Genomic DNA, 22,992 nt, shown 5'->3' on the forward strand with positions numbered 1-22,992 from the left:
TATATATATAGTTTCTGGCTGGAAAATGTGATCTTTCACTAGAAGCCCTATAGATATTTGGCAGTACTGGTCGGGAAGTAGGTGATGATGTGGTCTGTGATATGGCAATTAAGCCAAGCACTGCAAGTATGAGGGTTGCTACCTCCCTAGGCAACTGGAAACATTTCCTAAGTACTGACTGTCCAGCACAATGCATGGCTTAGCCTCACAGAAATTTCAGGGACAAAGATCTGGGCCCCAAACTCTCAACAATAAGCAACTGGAACTCCAAGCACTTGGTTGTGGAGCTTGACCTACAGCTGCTTACCCTTCCCCCTCTGTGGTTATCAGGTGGAGAAGAGGGAAGGTCAGTGACCATTTCTGCTCCTTGCAGCCTCTGTGCCGCTTTCCCTTCGTCATCGTTCTCTGCTTTGTAGGATCAAGGGGCCATGCCCCTCTAAGTCAAGGTTGGAGATTGGTCTTAGTCACTTCTGTTCTTTTCTCTACACTTTAACTCAGTTCAACATAGTGTCAGTGGACACATGGGTTTCACAGAGAATAGAAGAAAAAAAAAAGGGGGGGGAGGTGGGGGGAGACACTTCTTCCAGGTCCTGGGAAGCAGTGGCTGAGGTCTTGGCCAGCACTTTCTCTGAAGGCTTCTTTCTAGATATCTGAAACCCCAGATTGTAGCCAACTTTGGGGGGAGACCTGAGCAGAGCAAGTGCTTGGGGATCAAGCCCAGCCTGAGACCATCTCTGTGTTCAAGGGCAGCATTAGGGAGCAGTGGCATGAAGTGGACAGAAACTGCCACACACTGCCCCAGCTGGCTCTGGCTATGGTTTCTTCACTGTTCACTTTTTCCCACCAAACTAGGCCAGATCCTGTGGAGGGTGGAACAGGGAGAGGCAGACGACTCTGTAGATCTACAGGCAGAGCTGAGATTTTTCTCTGGCCTAGGTTCACTCCCTTTCCTTAGCCTTCCTTTCCCTGAAAAGATAGACTTCCTGGCCCCTCTACACAAACGCAGCTTGACCCAACTCAGCGCTGACCAAGAACAGACGTAAGTGAGAAGGGCCAGTTCTGCTTCAGCCATAGCTAGTGGACCCTCTGAGGATCCCCCAAACTGAACTGGACTCAGAAGTGGGCCTGTAGCCAGTTTGGTCCTGAGACCCACTACCACCCTTTTACAGAAGCCTGCCTGCAGTTTCTCCTTTCTGAGACAGACCCCATGGCCAGTGGAGGCACACCCCAGAAGTCTGCCACTCGGCTGGTTGGGCATCCATAGGACTGAGCTTGGTGTTGCTGCTGGTAGAAAAGAGACTAGTCCTGCAGCCTCCCTATGGGGCTTCCAGAATCCCGTCCCTCCCAGGCTGACTGCTCCACCCTCAGGCTGGTCTGGAATCCTAGTGAGAGGAAAAAGCCGGAAAACAAGGAGTCATTCAGAGTAGGCAAAGGGAGGGGGAGAGGTTTCTGGCTAAGATCTGAAGGAGGGGCCTAAGGAAGGAAGGAAGCCCCAAGGCTCTGCCCAGACATCTTCCCTGAGGCTCCTAAGGACAAGAGGGGTCTAGCCCAGCTCTCCCTATCTTTCTTTGCTGTCTGGAGAGTCCTCCATCTCCCAGTACTGACTGCCCTCCCTCTGTGGCTGCCTCTTTCTCTACCCTCCCCCTTCCCAAGGCTAACGGGCCCACGAGGACTGCCGGAGAGGGAGGCTGAGTGCTGTACTGTGGGCATGCCTGCTCTTTACCTTACCCCTTCCCTAGCAGCAACGTCACCGCAGCACCTAGCAGCAACGTCACCGCAGCACCAGCGGCGCGGCAGCAGCAAGGAGACTGGGGCTGGGATTGCGCAGCCTCCCTGCATTAGCAACGATGCCATTGTATTAGCAGAAAGCAGATTTTAGGAAATCGGCCCAGTTCCCCCTGTGTGGTCCCGTGGAACACTGCCTCAGCTGGAACTGTCGAGGTAGAGCTTGGTCGGAGTGCAAAAGGAACAGAAGCCTCCGGGTCCAGCTCAAGGCTCCTTACAGAGGTATGGCTCAGCGGAGCTGGGGGAGGGGCAGGGCAGGGCAGAGCCGCCAGGATAACCGATCAGCAGATGAGCAGGTTTGGGCCCTGGCTCCTGAGGCTCGGCTTTGTCTTTCCGAAAGAGAGAGGGAGAGAGAATATGAGTGAGCGGGGCGCATGCATGAGACAAGCTCATCCATGCATACATCTGGGCTGTGGTACAGGGATGGGGAAAAGCAGAAGCTTGGGCTGCTGCTGTTTAAGCCATTTGATCAAGAAGCAGAAGACTTCCACCTGCCTTTGTAGGCATTTTAATGAAGCTCTGTAGTGTGGGGCAGGGTGAACGGGATCAGATCTAGAGACAAAGCCTGAATGGGAGGAGATACTCCAAACGCTACTGTAAGTTTATGATGGAGAACATAAGGCTGCAGGACCCACCACAGCCTTCAGGAGGAGGCCTGGGAAGCCTTTCCCTGCACATACACATTCATACATACATACATGCACATAGTCACACAGACCATACTTCCTGGTGCCGAGGGAGCCAGCAGCCTCCAGAGAAAGAGGGAATAAGAAAGAATGTTGATATCGTATCTGGGAGAGGGGGATGTCCATTGCAATGCCTAGGACAAAGACACCTGACCTGTTATAATCAGCCTTCTTACACCGACTTAGATTTCTAGCAGGAAAGACCTAAGCTAACACTCCCAAATCCACCCTGCTGCCCTCTTTCTTTCAATCCTATCCAAGAGAAGACCCAGTAAGGAAAAAGGTTATCAGTCCTACAGAGGCTCCTCAGAACCTCAAGTCAAGGTCAGATGGCTAGAAAATTGCAACTCAGTACCATTGTCTTCCCCATCTTCCTTCAGGAAGCCTAGAAAGAGGAAAGGGGTTCTATGACTGGTAGGAAGTTGCTGATAACCAAAGAAAGGGAGACCTTTCTTCTGGAGTTTTCCTGCCTAGAGTTGCCTTGTTGCTGAGCAGGTAGAAAAAGTTCTTCAGATTCTCATTTCCATTGGCCACCTTGATGAAGAATTCAAAACATGATAATAGGAGACAGTAGATCCACGTCACATGAATGTGTGGTTAAGGAATACACTGGAAAATTGTGGGAGTGTGTTAATTTCCAGAAGTGTGTAGAAATGTGAACCACAGAGCAGGGAAATGGGAGTTAGGGAGACCCTGAATAGGACAGGGAGATGAGGGCTGGGAACTGGGGCAGGTGGTGGAATTGATGAATGTGATCAGAACATGGGGGCAGTAATTTGAAAGGGACTGAAGGCTCAGGAGAGAGGTAGATAAAACCTCCAAATGTCAGTGGAGGTGGAATGTGAGCCTGTTCAGAAACAATAGGAAGCAGCTGCTCCTGGGAGCAGGGTAAATGCAAAAACTTTAGGAAGAGGGTGTGGCCCCAACCGTTTTCTTTGGGACACAGTTATAGTGGAAATGATTATGAATTGGGTAGGCCCGGGTTTTAATCTCACCTCAGCTATGTAGTTGTGGGAAAACTATTAATACTTGTACACTCTATTTGGTTTTCTTATCTGTGCATGGGAATGTTTATGCCTACTTGACAGTGTTACAGTAGAACTAGAGATGCTGTATGTAAATTACCTGGCATGCAAATGCTCAATCATAGTCATTAATAAGTAGAATATTATGATAGGCCAAGAGATACCATGGGTCTAGGACCGGGAATAAGGAGCTCATAGAAAACTTTCTCTGCTGTCAAAGAGCTGCCACTTTGTAGGTTTATCCTGGCTGAGCCCACCTCTCAGTGTACCTGGCGGACATAGCTAGAGGGCTCATCTGAGAGCACTTTCTCCCACTTCCTTCTTATTCTTGCTCCTCTGTTCCTTGCATCTTCATTTCCATGTCAGTGCATTTTAATCAGGATACCCAAAAAAAATGTCTGGAATGAACTTCCACCTCCATATTTTCTGCTCACCTTTACAGGTTGAATATCCCTTATCTGAAAAGCTTAGAACCAAAAGTGTTTTATGTTTTGGATTTTTTTTTTTGAATATTTGTATATACATAATGGGATATCTTGGGGATAGGATCCACGTCTAAACATGAAATTCACTGATGTTCCATATACACCTTATATGCACAGCCTGAGGGTAACTTTATACTTTCATACTGCAGAATTTTAACTGCACTTCGTCATGTGAGGTCATATATGGAATTTTCCACTTGTGTCATGTCTGCTCTCAAAAAGTTTTGGATTTTGAAACATTTCAGCTTTTCATTATTAGCAGTGTTCAACATACGTTAGGGTTTATGGACTGCAATATGAAACTTGTATTTTGTTTTGTTTTGTTTTATTTTGTTTTGTTTTGTTTTTAGTGAGATTTTTGCTAAAGGGAACTTTTACTCACCGGAGAGACAGAGACACAAAGCAAGAAATCACCCCACGGGGGATGGAGGGGAATGGTCACACTACACACCCTTCTCCATTCTCCATTCTCCTCTTGGGTTCTTGGGCACACATGCACACGCCCGGTGTGAGGTTTAAGCCACTGGGTCCAGGACTTGAACCACGGTAGATTATGTGGTAGTCCAGCGATATCACCATTATGCCATCTGCTGGTCCCCCCCCCTTTTTTTTTTTTTCATTTTTAAATAATTGCCAGGGGTTATGTGCACTCACCAGAGACAAGGGAAGGGGAAGGACGTACCTACCCAAGGGGAGTAGTTACAATCCTGTCTCTATTTCTCCATGCTGTTGGAATTCGAGGTGTGCACACACGTGCCTAGCATGGTTTTCAGGTCTCTGGGCCGAGATTCAAACCATGGTCAGCCATGTGCAGTCCGGCTTTCTTAACTGGCTACCAGGCCTAAACATTGTTTTAACGTAGAACAAACCACTTCCAGGAGAAAATTTATTGGCATGTTCTCAGTAAATGTTTTTCTGTGGTGTTTAAAATTAAGCCATATGTACAGTATACTCTCATTACATTATAAACTGATAAAGGGAAAAGTTAGGGTTCCTGAGTCCCGTGTTAATCTTGTTATTTATTCACTGAATGATCTTGAGCAAGTCATTTAAGTTTCCTGTGCGTCAGTTTCCTATTTTTTAAATGAAGATGGCTCTGCCTACTTTGGTAAGTGGGCGTGAGGATGAATGAGATATGACATATATAAAAAGTGCTTCGCAAAAACTGTGAAGGGGGTGGGGAAAGGCATGACTACAAAACCCCATGGGATACCTGCAGACCTTTCCCTCGGTTGCTCAGTTGGAATTGCCTGTGGAAGAACTGTCGGCTCGGCAGGCATTTCCCTTGGTTGTGTGGAGGTCAGGAAGAATTAAGACCTTATCTGAGATTCAGAAATATAAAATAAAATGAAACGAACTCAGGAAAGAACTTGACACTTAAGATACAGAAAGCTTTAACCATTAAAAAAAAAAAAAAAAAGAACAGTAATTAATTTGACTTCATAAAACCAAAAATTCTTACTAAGTAAAAAAGACCATTAAGAAAACAAATCAGCCAAGCCACAGGCTGAGAGAAAATATTAGCAAGACATATATCTGACAAAGGACTTGCATCCAGAATAAATAAACTCCTACAGCTCAGTAATAAACAGATAACATGGCTGGCCTCATAGCCTAGTGGTAAGGAAACCAGATCCCACATGACCAACCATGGTTCAAATCCAAGCCCTGGCAGCTTGAAAAACACACCAGGCATGTGTGCATGTCCAACAATCCCAACAGAATGGAGAAATGGAGAAAGGATTGGTGTGACCATACCCTAAAGGGGGCTGCTTTCCCCCTCTCCCCCTTCTCTGTTCTTCCGGCTACCTCTGGTGACTGCACTTGCCCTCTGGCAACTTAAAAAAAAAAAGACAATTTTTAAAAATGAGTTCAGTTGTCAACAGCTGACCACTTATTATGTTCTAAGCATTGTGTAATATTGTGTAATAAGACCTAGACAGAGAGTTGACTGTATTATAGTCTTTGATCTCAAGGAACTACATTCTAGCCTGGGAGACAGATAAATAAACATAATGTTATAATACAGCTGTCTACACCCTCAAACCAAGCGCTTCTTGTCACCCCCCTATATTCATTTGTTCTTCATCCTAGAGGATCAGCTTTCTAGACGCTGTGTCTGTGCATCACTGGATTTTTCCTTATGAATCCATTATGTTTATCACAGTAATGATTCTGTGGATTAAAGCTACAAATTCTTTTTTTTGAGAGAGATTTTTACTATAGGATGCATGCACTCATGTGTCTCTGTGGAGATGCAGAGAGAGACAGTGAGAAATGACCCCTTCCAGGGGGACGGCCATGCCTCAATCCCTTTTCCAGTCTCCTCTCAGGATTTCGGGCATGCATACATGCTCCCGGCGTGAGCCTCAAGCTGCCAGGTCAGCCACGTGGGAGTCCAGCCTCTTAACCACTACACGACTTGCTGGCCCCCGGAGACGTAAATTCTCTTACGTACATACTCGTGAATGCCTCTTGAAAATGGTGCTTTGTCCAGGTATGTGTGTCATGTATGCCCAGAAACCCAAAGGAAAGAGAGATGGAGAAGGGATCACAGGGAGTACCTTTTTACCTTCCCTCTCTGTCTCTTTATCTCTCTCAAGTGAGTGCATATGCCCACTTCCAATTTTTTTTAGGTTTTTGCCATAGGGCACATACACTTGCCAGAGAGAGAGACAGCGGAAGGGAAAGTGAGAAATCACCCTCCAGGGGAGATGGCTACACCACAATCCCTTCTCTACTCTCCTCCTAGGATATTGGGCACGTATGCACACACACCCAATATGATTTTCAAGCCTCCGGGTCTGGAACTCAAACCACAGTCAGCCATGTGGGAGTCAAGTCCAACACCTTAATCACCATTCCAGCTGCTGGCCCAGGAAAAATAAAAAATTAATGGTGTTTTATAAAAGGAAGGAAGTACCCACTGAAGAGCAATGATATCTGAAGGCCATAGTTACTCATAAAGTTATTCTTTATGTACCAGAATTTTCTATGCTCATTTTAGTTCTGGCCTTGGGATTAAAGCCTGGACCCTAGACGAAACCTAATAATCCCTTCTTTTTTCTTTTTTTAAGAGATATTTTTGCTATAGAATGTATGTGCTTACTAGAGAGACAGAAAACAAGAAATCATCCCCCAGGGGGAGTGGCCAGGCTGCAGTCCCTTCCCCTCTATTCTCTTCTCGGGATTTTGGGCACAAACGCACAAATGTGAGTTTCAAGCCACCAGGTCTGGGATTCAAACCACAGCAATGTAAGAGTCCAGCACCTTAACCACCATACCACCTGCTTGGCCCCAAGAAGCCCCCTTCTTAAAGAAAAAACTATGACTAAATCATGCACATGATGGGTATTTATTATACACAAATTAGAAAATACAAACAAAACAAACAAACAAAAAACAATAGAAATTTAAAAATAGCCCAGCCCTATAGTGTAGTGGTTAAAGGAGCCAGACCCCACATGACTGACTCACTCAAATCCCAGCTGTGACTGGGACTTGAAAAACACTGGGCACATGTGCATTCATGCCCCAAATCCCAACAGGATAGAGAAGTGGAGAAGGCATTGTGGCATGACCAAACCCCCTCAAAAGGTGCTTTCTCCCTTTCCCTCTGTCTCTGTCTCTCCACCTCTGCCTAGTAAGCACACATGCTGTCCAGCAATTATTTTAAAAGTTTGTTTTTATTTTTGTCTTTGTTTTTGCCTGAACAGCTAGAGGGAGCTTACTACTATTTTTGTTTGTTTATTATCATTGCTAGAGGGTGCAGATACTCAGAGAGAAAGCACTCCCAGCCAGGTGCGGCACACCACAGTCCTTTTCCTCCACTTCTGTGTCCCATCAGAATTTGGGGCACACATGCATATGTGCCCAGCATGTTTTTCAAGCTATCAGGGCCAGGATTCAAACCATAGTCAGCCATGTGAAATACGGTTTCCAGTGTGCAGTACTCAACCACTGGGATACAGGCTGGCAAAAAAAAAAAAAAGTTTTAAAAATAATCCAAAGTCAGTTGACAGAGGTAGGCACTATTAACATCTCCCCAGGAAGGAGGGCCACACTGCAATCCCTTCTTTTCAATCTCCTCTTGGACACACACACACACATGCACCCAGCATGAGGTTTTAAGCTGCCAGGTCGAGGACTCGAACTGCAGTCTACTACGTGGGAATCCAGTGGTGTAACCATTACGCCACCTTCTGGTTCCAATCATTATTATTTTTAAAATTTTGTAGAGGGCACATGCGCCCACCAGAGAGGGAAAATGAGAAAGCAGGTCACCCAGACTAGGACTCAAACCAGTCAGCCATGTTGGAGTCCAGCGCCTTAAGCACCATACAACTTGCTGGCGCCTCACACTAACATTAATGATACTCTTTTCTGTGTTGTTTTTAAGTTGATTATTGGAATTTTAGAGTGTTCCCAACTTTTCAACTTTCTGTTATCATTATAGCATATATGAGGAGGTTTCAAAAAGTTCATAGAAAATTAGGATGTTGGAAACATTATGAATGAATTTCAAAATTTTTTGCACCAAAATAAACTCATGCTTTAATTTTATCTTTCTGCATACTTCTTGGAGTCCCCTCATGTTTAAGTTCAAAGCATTCTTATAAAAGAAGAGAAGAAATGAGGCAGAGTGAAAGGGAAATTATCTTAATTATCAAAACTTCCTAAAAACTGTCATCTTTCTCTCTAAAATGCCACATTTAAGGTGTTTAAGATGTTACTCTCTTACCTCATTCTCACCTTGTCTAGCAAATGCCCAACCCTCTCTACTACTAAACAATAGTTCCCTTTCCTACCCTCCCATCTTTCTTCCAATAAATCTTAATTTCGTTTTTTCTGTTAAAAAAAAAAAGCTTTAGGGGACTGGCAAGTGGCATGGTGGTTGAGATGCTGGACTCCCATAGAGCTGACCACGGTTTGAGTCCTGGACCCGGCGGCTTGCTCTTTCTCTCTGTCTCTCTCAAATTGAAGAATAATAATAAAGTAATTCTTTTTTTTTCCTTTCCATTCACATTACTTAATAGTGAATGGATGTTTTAAAAGAATTATTGTATTTAACTTCATTTATTTATTTATTTATAACTTTTGTTATTTTTAAATTTATTTATGTATTTTTTTATTTGACCGGAGAGAGAGAGAAAGAGAGAAGAAGTGAGAAAGCAAGCCACGAGGTCCAGGACTCGAACTACAGTTGGCCATGTGTGACTCCAGCACCCTTAACCACCATGCCACCTGCTGGCCCCAATAAATAATTCTTAAAAAAATTAAAAAGTTTTAGGGGCCAGCAGGAGGTGTAGTGGTTATGGCGCTAGACTCCCACATAACCGCAGTTTGAGTCCCAGACCCAACAACTTGAAAATCACACTGGGTACTTGTGTGTGTGTGTGCTCAAAATCCCGAAAGAGACTAGAAGAGAAGGAATTGCAATTTAGCCATCCCCCTAAGGGGTGATTTCTCACTTTCCCTCTCTCTGTCTCTGTCTGGCAAGTGCATGCACCCTATGACAAAAATCTTAATAGTTTAAAAGCAAAAAACTTAATTGGTCTTACTGCGGTATAATTCACATACCATAAACAACTTTTTTTAAAGAATTCTTTTATTTAATTTTATTTATTTATTTATTTCCATTTGAGCAGAGAGGGACAGAGTGAGGGAGAGAAAGGGAGAGAGAGAGAAAGTGAGAAAGCAAGCTGCCAGGTGCAGGACTTGAACCACAGCCAGCCATGTGGGAATCTAGCTAGCACCCTTAACCACCACACCACCTGCCAGCCCCACATACCATAAACTTCTATAGTTTTTATTACGTTCATAGACTTACATAACCATCACTAATGATTTCAGAACATTTTTATTACCCCAAAATGAACCTCCATTTCGATTAAGCAGCCACTCTTCATTCCCCAGGTCCCCAGACCTCTGGGCCTTGGCAACTACTAATCTACTTTCTATTTCTATAGATTTTCTTATTCTGGACATTTTGCGTAAATAAAGGGCATGTGCGCTAACCAGAAAGAGACAGAGAAGGAGAAGGAAAAAGCACCCCCCAGTGGGGCTTGGTCAAACCACAATACCTTCTTTTCTCCATCCTGTGGGATTTGGGCATGCATATACATGCACCTGGCACTTTTGTTATTTTAACTTTATTTACGGATTTTAATTTGACCATAGAGAGAGAGAGCGCGAAAGTGAGAAAGCAAGCCACCAGGTACAGGACTCAAACTGCAGTTGATCATGTGGGAGTCCAGCGCCCTTAACCACCATGCCACCTGCCAGCCCCCAGTATACAAGTTTTTATGGGAACATATGTTTTTATTTCTCTAGGAATGTAATTACTGGGTCATGTGTTAACTCTATATTTAATATTTTGAGAAACTGCCAGACTATATTCCAAAGCAGTTGTGCCATTTTACAATGCTCCCAACAGTGTTTGAGAGTTTCAGTTTCTCCACAGCATTGTCAACATTTGTCTGTTTTTTTTTTTTTTGAGAGAGAGATTTTTTGCTATAGGGCACGTGCGCTCACCAGACAGACAGAGAGAGACATAGAGCCAGAAAAATCACACCACAGGGGGGATGGTCATGCCGCAATCCGTTCTCCTCCATTCTCCTCTTGGGATCTTGGGCACGCACGCACATGCGCCTGGCATGAGTTTTAAGCCACTGGGTCCAGGACACGAACCACGGTCGACTATGTGGGAGTTTAGCGACATAGCCATTACACTAACTGCTGGTTCCCAACACTTGTCTGTATTTTTTTATTTTAGCCATCCTAATGAGAGTGAAGAGGTATTTCATCATTTTTTTTATTTCTCGTATGACTGATGATAAAGTTACATATCTTTTCATGTGCTTGTAAGCTTATTCAGATTCTTTGCCCAATTTTTAATTAGGTTATATGTCTTTTTATTGTTGAATTGTAAGAGTTATTCACATATTCTACTCAGAAGTCTCTCGTCAGATATATGGCTCACAACTATTTGCTCCCATTCTGTGGGTTGTGTTTTAACTTTCTTAGTGGTATCCATTGAAGCACAAAGGTTTTAAATTTTCATAGAATCTAGTTTATCTGTTTCATCTTTTGTGTTTTTTGTGTCTTATCTACGAAACTGACTGATCCAATATAACAAAGTAAATACTTTGGGAGTAAATACTCCCACATTTTCTATAACCCTTAATCTTTTCCTCAGTTTAACTTCTCTAGTTATTGCCTTTCTATGTTTCTACCCACTACTGTAGTCAACACATGAAAGCTTGGAATACCAACAAAGGAGCCTTCCTCTCACACGGTTGGGGATGAGGGGCGGTACAGAGATTGTTAATACTTGCTTCTTAATTTTAATGTAAATTTAGTTTAACACAAATAATCATACTCAGTATCTTGTCTCTCGCAAATACATGTATTAGCCATTTGAATGTTTTATGTATTTCCTGTTGACATCCTTGAGCATATGTGGCTTGTCTAGCTCTTTACTGTACCCTACATGAAGATCTGTGACCCTGCTAAAGGAGTTAAATTTTAAGAAATTGTGGTATCAAGGGTTCAATGAAATGATGACTAAGAGAAAGGCAATGGGGGATTTAGATTCAGGGTGAGTGAAAAGAAAACAAATGATAGGTATAAAGGGGGAAGAAAGAGAAGTGAATGAATTAGGAGAAATTAGATGTATGGAGCCTGAGGGAGTGAAGACTGTTGGGACCTGAACTTAGAAGTATAGGAAACCAGAACTTGAGGAGGCCACTTTGTCATAGTGTGACCAAGAGACCAGAGAATCTCAGAATTGACTTTGCATCCTCAGAAACAGAGATTTTTGAATAAGAGAAATTTGGCCCATCAGAATAGCATAATTGGGAAGAGAAGACATCCTAGGGGATGCCAGTAATAAAGGTTCAGGCTAAGACTGGACAGAATTTGCACACTTCAAGAGGTCTGTACTCTGAGCTACACAGATATTAAGAATATATTATGCCAGGGCTAGCAAGTGGCATGATGGTTAAGGTGCCAGACTCCCACATGGCCAACCATGGTTTGAGTCTCAGATCTGGTGGGTTTCTCTCTCTCTCTCTCTCTCTCTTTCTCTCTCTCTGGTAAGCACACGTACCCTATAGCAAATTAAAATAATAATAATAAAATAAATAATTCTTTTTTTTTTAAGAGTATATTATGTCTTCATGTTTGCCAAGAGTTATGAGATGCTGTGCTAGGATGATACAAAGAGATAAAACTAGACCCCAGCCCCACTGAGGAGAAAGTTTGGCTTCAGCCATGTCACCCATCCCTGTGCCCAAATCAGCCTCTGCATTCAGGAAGCTCCAGTACAGTGAGGATAGTAAGGAAACTCAACCCACAGTCATCAAAGAGGGACGCAGAGCAAGACAAAGGTCAGAGGGGAAGTCACTTGGTCAAATGATACAGTATATTGAAAATTTTATTTCTTACAAAATTATAGCCTATTGCTATGAGTACATGATATATAAAGGGGTCTTCAAAAAGCTCACAGAAGGCGACCAGCAGTTAGCGTAATGGCTATGTCGCTGGACTCCCACGTAGTCGACCGCGGTTCGCGTCCTAGACCCGGTGGCTTAAAACTCACGCCTGGCACGTGTGCATGCGTGCCCAAGATCCCGAGAGGAGAATGGAGGAGAAGGGATTGCGGCGTGGCCATCCCCCCTGGGGGGTGATTTCTTGCTTTCTGTCTCTCTGTCTCTCTCTGTCTCTCTCTGTCTGTCTGGCGAGCGCACACGCCATATGGCAAAAACCTCTCCAAAAAAAAAAAAGGTTTGCTTTCAAAATTCATTACACTATTGGTGGCCAGGAGGTGGCGTGGTTGTCAAGGGCACTGGACGCCCACATGGCTGACCATGGTTCGAGTCCTGGACCTGGTGGTCAAATACAAATAAATAAATAAATAAATAAATAAAGTTAAATTTTAAAAATAATAATTCTTTTTTTTAAAAAAAAAAAAAGCTCACAGAAAATGCATATTATGAGGACCAGCAGATGGTGTAATGGTTATGTCGCCAAACTCCCACATAGTTGACCACAGTTCAAGTCCCAGACCTGGCAGCTTAAAACTCACACCAGGGGTCCAGCAGATGGCATGGTGCTTAAGGGTGCTGGATTCCCACATGGCCGACCATAGTTCAGGTCCTGGACCTGGGGGCTTGCTTTCTAGCTTTCTCATTCTTCCTTACTTTCTCTTGTCAAGTTAAAAAATAATAATAGCAAATGGAATTAAATAAATAATTTTTTTATTTTTTAATTTAAAAAAAAAACTCATCCAAGAGGAGAATGGAGGAGAAAGGGTGTGGCATGGCCATTCCCCCGGGGATGGTTTCTTGCTTTTTGTCTCTCTGTCTGTCTGGCAGGCACATGTGCCCTATAGCAAAAATCTCTTATAAAAAAAAAAAAGAAAAGAAAAGAAAGAAAGAAAATACATACTATGAAAAATATATGCATATATTTTAAATGTTTTTGCATCAAAATAAACTCATACTTTAATTCCATTTCCCCACAAACTTTTTGAAATCTCCTTGTAGTATTCATGATCACCCACTCCCCAGCTGTAAATTTGCATGCTGGTAGCTGTGTCTAAGGTATCTCTGTATCCCCTTAGTGCTTTGACCCTTTCAGACATCCTAGATGTTTTTATTAGTTATGTCACTATTCCTACCTTTTCTGTACTCGTGACTAGCTATTGTTTATTGCTTAAGACAGGGTCCTTGAAAGAGAAGGGGGAAGTGCTATCCCTGAGATCTCCAGACCTTATATGACATTAAAAGGGGCCTCGCCTTGGGGCTGGCAGTTGGTATGGTGGCTGAGGTGCTGGACTCCCACATGGCTAACCATGGTTCAAGTCTTGGACCTGGTGGCTTACTTTCTCACTTTCCTTCTCTCTCTCTCTCTCTCTCTGTGTGTCTGTCTGTTTCTGGTCAAATTTAAAATAATAATAATAATAAGTAAAATTAAATAACTCTAAAAAGGGGGGGGCTGGTCTTCTGTCACAATTGGATGCATGGAGACCTTTAAATGAAGGGGACCTGAGGAGCTAGACCTGTGCAATACAGAGTGTGTTGAGCCTCCCTGCCCTCTCAGGTGGCCGTGCTGTCAGAGTTTCATCTGAACTTGAGCCTTTTCTCCTTGGATTCTCCTCCCTCTGAAAGTGACATGGGGGAGGGCATGTCCCTGACTTCCAGGGAGGTGACATTAGGTTCCCTTTCTTTCCCTCTCTCTCCAGGTGCCAAGCTCTCCTGATGAAATGTGTTCTGCCCCACTGGGCTTCGGGGGCAGTGTCCGGTGCTGTTGATGCCCTTGTTCGAACTTTCCAGAATGGATAGTCCCCCAAAGCTGACTGGAGAAACCCTCATCGTCCACCACATCCCCCTTGTGCACTGTCAAGTCCCAGACAGGCAGTGCTGTGGAGGGGCAAGTGGTGGTAGTGGGAGCACAAGATCCAATCCCTTCTGCCCTCCTGAGCTGGGCATCACCCAGCCTGATCAAGACCTAGGACAAGCTGACTCCCTGTTATTCAACAGTCTGCACTCTGCCTCCGGGGGATCTGTGCGGTCTGCAGATGGCACCAAGGGTAGGGGTTGGGAGGGAAGAGGCCCTGCAGCACCCAAACGACACAATCCCTTCTTGCTACAGGAGGGTGTGGGTGAGCCAGGACTTGGTGACGTGTATGATGACAGCATTGGTGACATTGGCACCCAGAAGTCCTTCCACTTGCATGGTACTAGCCAGCCCACCTTCCATCTATCCTCTTTTCAGCTGCCACCGTCTGGCCCTGGAGTGAACAGGCCATGGGGGGCAACACGCAGTCGGGCTGGAGTGGTAGAGGGGCAGGAACAGGAGCCAGTGACGACGCTGGATACCCAGCCATGCATTGCCAGCCACTGCTGCCGGCCAGAGCCTGAAGCTGAGACCATGGAGCTGGATGAGTGTGGTGGACCTGGTGGGAGTGGCAGTGGAGGTGGAGCCAGTGACACCTCTGGCTTTTCTTTCGACCAGGAATGGAAGCTCAGTTCAGATGAATCCCCAAGGAACCCCAGTTGCTCAGGCTCCAGAGCCCAGCACTGCCGCTGCAGCAGCACATCCAGTCAGTCCGAGGCGGCTGACCAGTCCATGGGCTATGTGAGTGACTCCTCCTGCAATAGCTCAGATGGAGTGCTGGTCACCTTCAGCACCCTCTACAACAAGATGCATGGCAACTCCCGGGCCAATCTCAACTCTGCCCCACATTCCTGCAGCGACTCTTCCTTCTGCAGCCATTCAGACCCTGGCGCCTTCTACCTGGACCTTCAACCCTCCCCAGCTGAGTCTAAGATGTCTTGTGAGTCCCACCACCCTGAAAGTGGAGGAAGGGAAGGGGGCTACGGTTGTCCTCATGCCTCATCTCCTGAGCTTGATGCCAACTGCAACTCCTACCGCCCACACTGTGAGCCCTGCCCAGCTGTAGCTGACCTCACAGCCTGCTTCCAGAGCCAGGCCCGTCTTGTGGTGGCCACACAAAATTACTATAAACTTGTTACCTGTGACCTGTCTTCTCAATCATCCCCAAGCCCTGCTGGCTCTTCCATCACCAGCTGCTCCGAGGAACACACCAAGATCAGTCCCCCACCAGGCCCTGGTCCAGATCCAGGCCCCAGCCAGCCCTCTGAGTATTACCTATTCCAGAAGCCAGAAGTCCAGCCAGAGGAACAAGAAGCAGTGGGTTCCTCAGCAGAAGCAGCGACTGCTGCCAGCCCTGCTGTACTTGAGGGGCAAGTGTACACGAATACTTCGCCTCCCAACATTGGCACTGGACGTCAGCGCTCTCGCAGCTATGATCGCAGCCTGGAGCGCAGCCCTCCCATGCGCCTGGGCTCACTGGAACGCATGTTGAGTTGCCCAGTACGCTTGAGTGAGGGCTCTGCAGCTCTGGCCGGGCCCAGCTCCCCACCAAGAAGGGTCACCTCCTTTGCTGAGCTGGCCAAGGGCCGGAAGAAAGCTGCAGGCTCTGGCTCCCCGCCACTTCGGGTGAGCGTTGGGGACTCCTCCCAGGAGTTCTCACCCATCCAGGAAGTGCACCAAGACAGGGTGGGCCCTCCAGATGAGGGCACTCGCTGCAGCCATAGCTTACCACCCATGCCCTTGGGGCCAGGCACAGACCTACTTGGCCCAGAGCCCTGGTCCACCCAGGTCTGTCAGGGGCCCCAGTCCAGTGAGATGCCACCTACTAGCCTCAGAGCTGCTGGGCAAGGCCCCCTGACCCAGCTGATGGATCCAGGGCCTGCTCTCCCAGGGAACCCAGCCAACGGACATACTCAGAGGGATGCAAGAGCTAGAGCTGACGGTAAGGAACCTGGAGGCTGGAACATACCCATGTGTATGCATGGCCTCCTTGGTGACAGGTCCCTACCAACTACCCCATTCATACCACTAGTTTCCTCAGTCTAGGTCTCTTATCCTTCCAGTCCTGCATATGCCCTACAGTTATAATAGGGAGGACCAGGAGAAGGGAGATAGAAGATTTTTAAAATGCACTGTGGAGATAAGAGCAACACGACTTGGAGGCTGGTGTACTGGGAATGTACTCAGAAAATTGTGAGTCTGAACCTGGGTGACTGGAAAGATGATTCCCTGGGTTGGGGCTATAAGCAGAGGTAGATTTAATGAAGAGGGATGAGGCATGAGTTCAGCTGTGCATTTGGAATTTTCAGTGCTTTAGACACAACCAAGAGATATGTCCAACAGAAAAGCTACACTGGGTGTCAGTGATAGGTGATTATAGCTACTCTCTAGAGAGCCTGAGACCTGACCCTTGACCCTTAAGGACCAAGAGGCCTCCCCAGGTCAGCTCTTCCCCTTTCTTTTGAATGGTTAAGTAATTATTTCATACAAGGCTCTAGGTTAAGGTGATGCTGGTAATAGAAAGGTGAGAGGGACTGTCTCTTCAGGAATTCCAGCTAAGGATAGAAACAGAAAGGAAGCATAATTAAAATGCAGAGACGGCAGTGTTTGGTACTGGGCAATGAGAGAGGTATCTAAGCCAGATTGAAATGTCAGAGAAAGCCTGCCAACACAATTTACATATAAGCCCAGTCTAGAAAGGTGATTAGGCTTTGTGGAGACTTTTTTTTTTTTTTTTTGGAGAGGTTTTTGCTATAGGGTGCATGCGCTCACCAGACAGACAGAGACAGAGAGATAGAAAGCGAGAAATCACCCCCCAGAGGGGATGGCCATGCCGCAATCCCTTCTCCTCTCGGGATCTTGGGCACACATGCACACGCGCCTGGCATGAGTTTAAGCCACCGGGTCCGGGATGTGAACCGCTGTTGACTATATGGGAGTCCAGCGACATAGCCATTACACTAACTGCTGGTCCCCCAGCTTTGTGGAGACTTTTAAGAACATCCTGGACTCAGAGTAGTCTGTACAAAACCACAAAGGCACAGGATATAGGCACAGGATAGCTTGATGCTTTCCAGGAATACAAATAATTTAGAATGGGCATGGGGGGTGGGGAAAGAATCATTAAAGGATTTTAATCAGGGAAGTAGCATTTTTTGGGAGGGGAATTGCCTGTTTGGGGTTTTCGTTTGCTTGGTTTTTGTTTTTGTTGGCATGTTTTGATTTGAAAGTTAGAAAGATCACTAGTTCTTTGAGTGGGAAGTGGACTGGAAATGATATTTCTCCAGAAGTTAGGAGAGCCTATGATGTAGATGAAAGTCTTTGTAATAAAAGTGGTAGTCGAAACTATGTGAGTAGATGAGAGCATCGAATGGGAACAAGTATAGAGCTCTAGCGATACTATGATTTAAAGGGTGAGCAGAGCAACCCTCAAAAGAGACTGAGAAGAATTAACCAGAAAAAAAAAAATAGAAGAAAAAAAAGGAGAAAGCAGTCACAGGAACCAAAACCCCAAAGCTTTTAAAAAAGAATTAGGTCCAACCAATTGAGTTCTAAAGAAAAGCCACCTGATATAAGGCTGAAGAATCCTGAAAGTAACATTCAGGAGTAGTAAGAAATTTAGATCTCAGAGGGTCGGAAAGGGAAGGGAGATAAAGCGGGGACAGCAAATTCCTCCACAACTCTACCGCGGTATGTTGACTTCTCAAACGAAAGGGGCTAAAAAACCATAAATGGTAATGTGGGTGCTATTAAGGGAGAGCAGAGTCCATCAGGACTCCATTAAGGAGATGCCTTTGGCAGGGAGTGGAGGAAGGTCTCTAGGGAAGAGACAAGGTCAGAAACAGCAGGGATTGGCCAGAGCCCTTGAGAACCCACTCACTCCTTAGACCTCAGTCTCGTGAGTATATCTGGTGGGACACTGGTTGGCAAGCAACACTGGTCAGAGGTGGGTTGAGAGGTGTTCAAAGTGTTTTTTCCATTAGATAAGACTTTTCATATCGAGATGCTGTTCTGTTCCATAAGTCTTCAGTGACCTGTGTCACAGGGCTTTTCTCTTGATTCTCTATACGTTTTTTTTCTGGAGGGGTTTTTGCTATAAGGCAGGTGTGCTCTTTTTTTGGAGAGGTTTTTGCTATAGAGCACATGCACTCTCCAGAAAGAGAGAGACAGAGAGACAGAAAGCGAGAAATCACCCTCAGTGGGGATGGCCATGCTGCAATCCTTTCTCCATTCTCCTCTCGGGATCTTGGGCACACACGCACACGCACCCTGCGTGAGTTTAAGCCACCAGATCTGGGACTCAAACCACGGTCACCTATATGGTAGTCCAGCGACATAGCCATTATGCCAATTGCTGGTCCCTGTATACCTTCTTTTTTTTTTTTATGAAAAAATGAAAAATTCATTGAATTTATAAAAGGTAAATGAAGAGACAATAAGAAGCTGAGAAAGCTTGTTGAGATCCTTAGCAGGAGAATCAAGATTCAAGAGAATCTTACCAAATCTTGAAAGAACAAAACTAATAAAGCAGGGGCTAATGTAAAGGAAGCCGTACTTGGTTGATTTGGGATATTTATCAATAATTTATTGCAAACTCAACATGAGTCAGCAGTTTAGAAGGGATTCCGAAAAGTTAAAATGACTAAACTCATTCATATGCTCCAGAAGGGAAGAGTTGACAGTCCCCATCCTACTCACTTCTGAACTAGTGAGTTCTGCACACTACTTAGGAAGGAATTGGAGGATGGGGCTTGTTTCACCTACAGAAGAGCAGATTTAGGTGAATGGTCTCTGTCTTCATTTTCTTAAGGGCTATCACATAGAAAATTGAGAAAACATGGGACCAGCAATTGGCGTAATGGCTATGTCACTGGACTCCCATGTAGCCAACTGCGGTTCAAGTCCCAGACCCAATGACTTAAACTCATGCTGGGTGCGTGTGTGTGCATACCCAAGATCCCCAGAGGAGAATGGAGGAGAAGGAATTGCAGCATGGCCATCCCCCCTGGGGGGTGATTTCTTGCTATCTCTCTGTCTCTCTCACAAGCACACACCCCCTATAGCAAAACTCTTCCCCCCCCAAAAAAAAAATTGAGAAAACATGTTCTGTATATTCCCTGAGGGTAGAACAGAGTCCAAACTCCCACAGTGGGCTTCCTTCTTATTTCTTTGCCTCAAACTATATCCTGGGAACTTAGTAGGGAAGATTTTAAAAAGAGTAGGAATTAAAGTCTAACTCTGACATACTTTATATAGGTGAGATAATAAAGCTAGGATTCAAAAGACCTCATCTAACAGCCTGGGCCAGTTCAGCCTGGAAATTAATATTTAAAGAAGTAAGAAGGAAGGAGATGTTCCTAACGGGATGGGTGGGAGACTAGAACCAATGAGGATGACAGGTGAGGAAGTTTGAGGGGCGGGCAGCCTAATTTGTGGCAGGTGTGAGCTCCTACCTACCTGAGAAGATTAGACCTTACTCTATAGACAGTGGGACTCACAGGAGATAAAGCCGGTATTTTAGGAAGCTAGCTGATTTATGTAAGAAGATTCTGGATGCCATGAGACTGGCCTAAATCAAGAGTGACAGGGGGATTTATTCATTTAGTAAGTCTTTATTCAGTATCTGGTATGTACCAGGCTGTGTTCTGGACACTGGGGATATATAATAACAATGAACAATATCACATCCCTACTTTTCTGGAGCCCTTATGAAGAATAATAGGCAGTAAACACATTAAAAAGACCATTTCTGATAGTGAAAAATGATAAAAGGAAAATTAAGCAGGGTAGTGGGGCAGTTTGGCAGAGGGGCTGAGATAGTCAGAGAAGGTCTTAGCAATGTTTGTGTTTGTGCCAGAATGATGAGAAGATTTCAGGTGGAAGCAATAGCAGGTACAAAAAGCCCTGACCTGTTAGTGAACTAACTTGGCCTGCTTAAGAACAAAAGGTAGAATGGCTGGAGCATAATGAATAGGGAAAATGACAGATTGCTGTCCAAGCAGAGATGACAGGAGGGTATAGTTTGAAAATGTCAAAAAGTGGGGGAGGGGACCAGCAGTTGGTATAATGGCTATGTCGCTGGACTCCCATGTAGTCAACCGCAGTTCGAGTCCCGGACCCAGTGGCTTAAATTCATGCCAGGTGCATGTGCGTGCATGCCCAAGATCCTGAGAGAACGGAGGAGAAGGGATTGCAGCATGGCCATTCCCGGGGACTGATTTCTCATTTTCTGTCCTCTGTCTCTCTGTCTTCTGGCAAGTGCATGCGCCGTATAGACAAAACCAAAAAAAAAAAGAACTCTCCAAGAAAAAGAAAATGTCTCCTGGGAGTGATTCTGAAACTCCTCCCTAATGGGCTTGTGGTCTCCATCTCCTGCAACTCATTGATATAAGTAAGAAAATATTAAGGAGAGAACCAGAGAGATGGCAGCAAGAAAACACTTGGAACCAGAATTGTTGGCTTTGAAGATGGAGAAATGTGGCCCAAAGCCAAACAATGCAAGTGGTATCTAGAAACCAGAAAAGGCAAAGAAATAGATTCTTCCTTGGACTCTCTAGAAAGCAAGATAGTCTTGCTAACACCTCAGTTTTAGCCTACTGAGACCAATTTTATGCTTCTGACCGCAGGAGCTGAAAGTGAATCATTTGACAGGTTGGAGATTTTATATGGAGAAAGATAATTTCTTGAAGTTTTCTGTGACTGTAAGCGCCAAAAGCTATTTTCAGCTATAGAATTAATAATGTATTTACATTCTCCCGGGGTAGTGGATTTGTTTAATCTTCACATTGAACCTGGGCTAAAATTTTGTCCTCTTGGTCACCAATGAGCCAGATTTGAAGGCCACAGAGGCTTCCAGAAGACCCAAGTGTCTGTTCATACATGAGTCAAGGAGAAAACCAAGCAAGTAAATTATCCTAATGACTGCTCTCCAGCTAGTCTTTTAAGTCGAAAATCTTGTTTTGAGTAAAGCATTTTTTACTGTAAAAAAAAAAAAAGTGATGAAGGATAGGAAACACTGGCCTGGTAGCATTTCATGTGAATTGTAAGGTGGTGAAAAGGAATATTGCCCAGAAGTCAGAATGGCTTAGGCAGAATTCTCACTATCACTGCCTAGCTTCATGATCTTGGGCAAGTGACTTACTTTCTCTAAATTTCTGTTTTCTTGGTCTGTCAAGTAAAAATACTTGTTCCTCCTCAAGAGTTCTTGAGCCACCTCATCAGTGAGCCACAGCCAGAGTTTTAGGCCATGCAAATGCTTCTAGTGCCACCTTGTGTTCATTCAGTGTTTATACTACGCACAGTGTTTTATTAGAAGTTCATTCCTTACAGGGACTGGCCTGCTGCCGTGTGTCCTGGAGTTTTGTGCCTAGTTCGGAGGCCCATGTTTTAAGGGGTGTTGACTAGCCTTGGGGAATATACTTCTGTGCGGCGGGAGCAGACATGGACTCTTGGGGCTCCAATGCCAGGATCGTGAAAGAGTGGGAGAGGGAGTGGACAGGGACAATAGGAAGGCTGGTTCTGGCTGCAAGTAAAGAAATTGTTTGTTATGATGAGATTTTCTCAAGAATGAAATGTGCTGGCATGAGTGGAGACGGGATGACGAATGAAAGCCTGAGGTCAGTAACAAAATCAATGACTGACTCCAAGTCTTTAGGCTTTAGAAACAAAGGTCACTAACAGAAATGATGGGCATCAGGAAAAGGGGGAAAGGTGATGGATGAGCAGTTTCAAAATAGCAAAGTTTAAGTGAAAGCAGAGCCCTACAGCAGAGTAATATAGAGATCAAGTGAAAGGTCAGGGTTAAAGCTGTGGATTTGGGAGTCTTCTATGTGAAAGTTTACTCATAAGCTATGCAAGGGAGAAAACGTAAATGAAACGGAAAAACTGGGCCTTGAGATACACCCACCTTTGGAGCCCTTTTTGTTAAGAGCAGCTAGACCGTAAAGAGGTATAAGCCAGTCCAGTGTCATAAAAACAAGGAAAAGAAGAAGGGGAATCTGACTCCACAAACTTGGCTTCCCTTGCCCCCATTCAGTTCCTGCAGCCTGGCTCCCGCCCATCTTGCCCCTTCCCCCATTGGGCATCATCTCCTAGCTCTGCATCCATGTTTCCTCTCACGTGGTTTCAGTGTCTATCCATCTGATTCCTTCTCCATCCCTGTTGCTACAGGGGGTGGTGCTGAGAGCCGACCAGTCCTTCGCTACAGCAAGGAGCAGAGGCCAACCACGCTGCCCATCCAGCCCTTCGTGTTCCAGCACCACTTCCCCAAGCAATTGGCCAAGGCCCGGGCCCTGCACAGCCTTTCGCAGCTCTACAGCCTCTCGGGCTGCAGCCGTGCACAGCAGCCTGCTCCACTGGCTGTCCCCACTGCTCAAGTCCCAAACCCTGCTTCCTCAGGGGAGCCACAGGCATCCACCCCCCGAGCCCCTGGCAGAGGTGCCAGGAAAGCTGGGCCTGAGCCGGAGACCTCACGGCCATCGCCCCTGGGCAGCTACTCCCCCATCCGGAGTGCTGGCCCCTTTGGGCCCAGCACTGACTCTTCTGCATCTACTTCCTGCTCCCCTCCCCCGGAGCAGGCAACAGCCACTGAAAACCTACCCCCATGGAACA

The 22,992-nt window shown here is 45.4% G+C and overlaps 1 protein-coding gene across 1 annotated transcript in view; it reads left to right on the forward strand.

Annotated features, from left to right (window-relative positions):
* The first annotated feature begins 1,772 nt into the window (after positions 1–1,772).
* The window catches only part of RUSC2 (RUN and SH3 domain containing 2), a 29,446-nt gene continuing 8,226 nt past the window's right edge, over positions 1,773–22,992 (forward strand). The window contains exons 1-3 of the mRNA XM_027769855.1: positions 1,773–2,007; positions 14,228–16,324; positions 22,552–22,990. Of these exons, the coding sequence (XP_027625656.1) occupies positions 14,296–16,324; positions 22,552–22,990 (2,468 nt within the window). The 5' untranslated portion in view covers positions 1,773–2,007; positions 14,228–14,295. The remainder of the gene's footprint in view (positions 2,008–14,227; positions 16,325–22,551; positions 22,991–22,992) is intronic.

Source organism: Tupaia chinensis, unplaced genomic scaffold (genome assembly GCF_000334495.1).
Source record: "Tupaia chinensis unplaced genomic scaffold, TupChi_1.0 Scaffold000093_1, whole genome shotgun sequence".
NCBI classification, from domain to species: domain Eukaryota; kingdom Metazoa; phylum Chordata; class Mammalia; order Scandentia; family Tupaiidae; genus Tupaia; species Tupaia belangeri.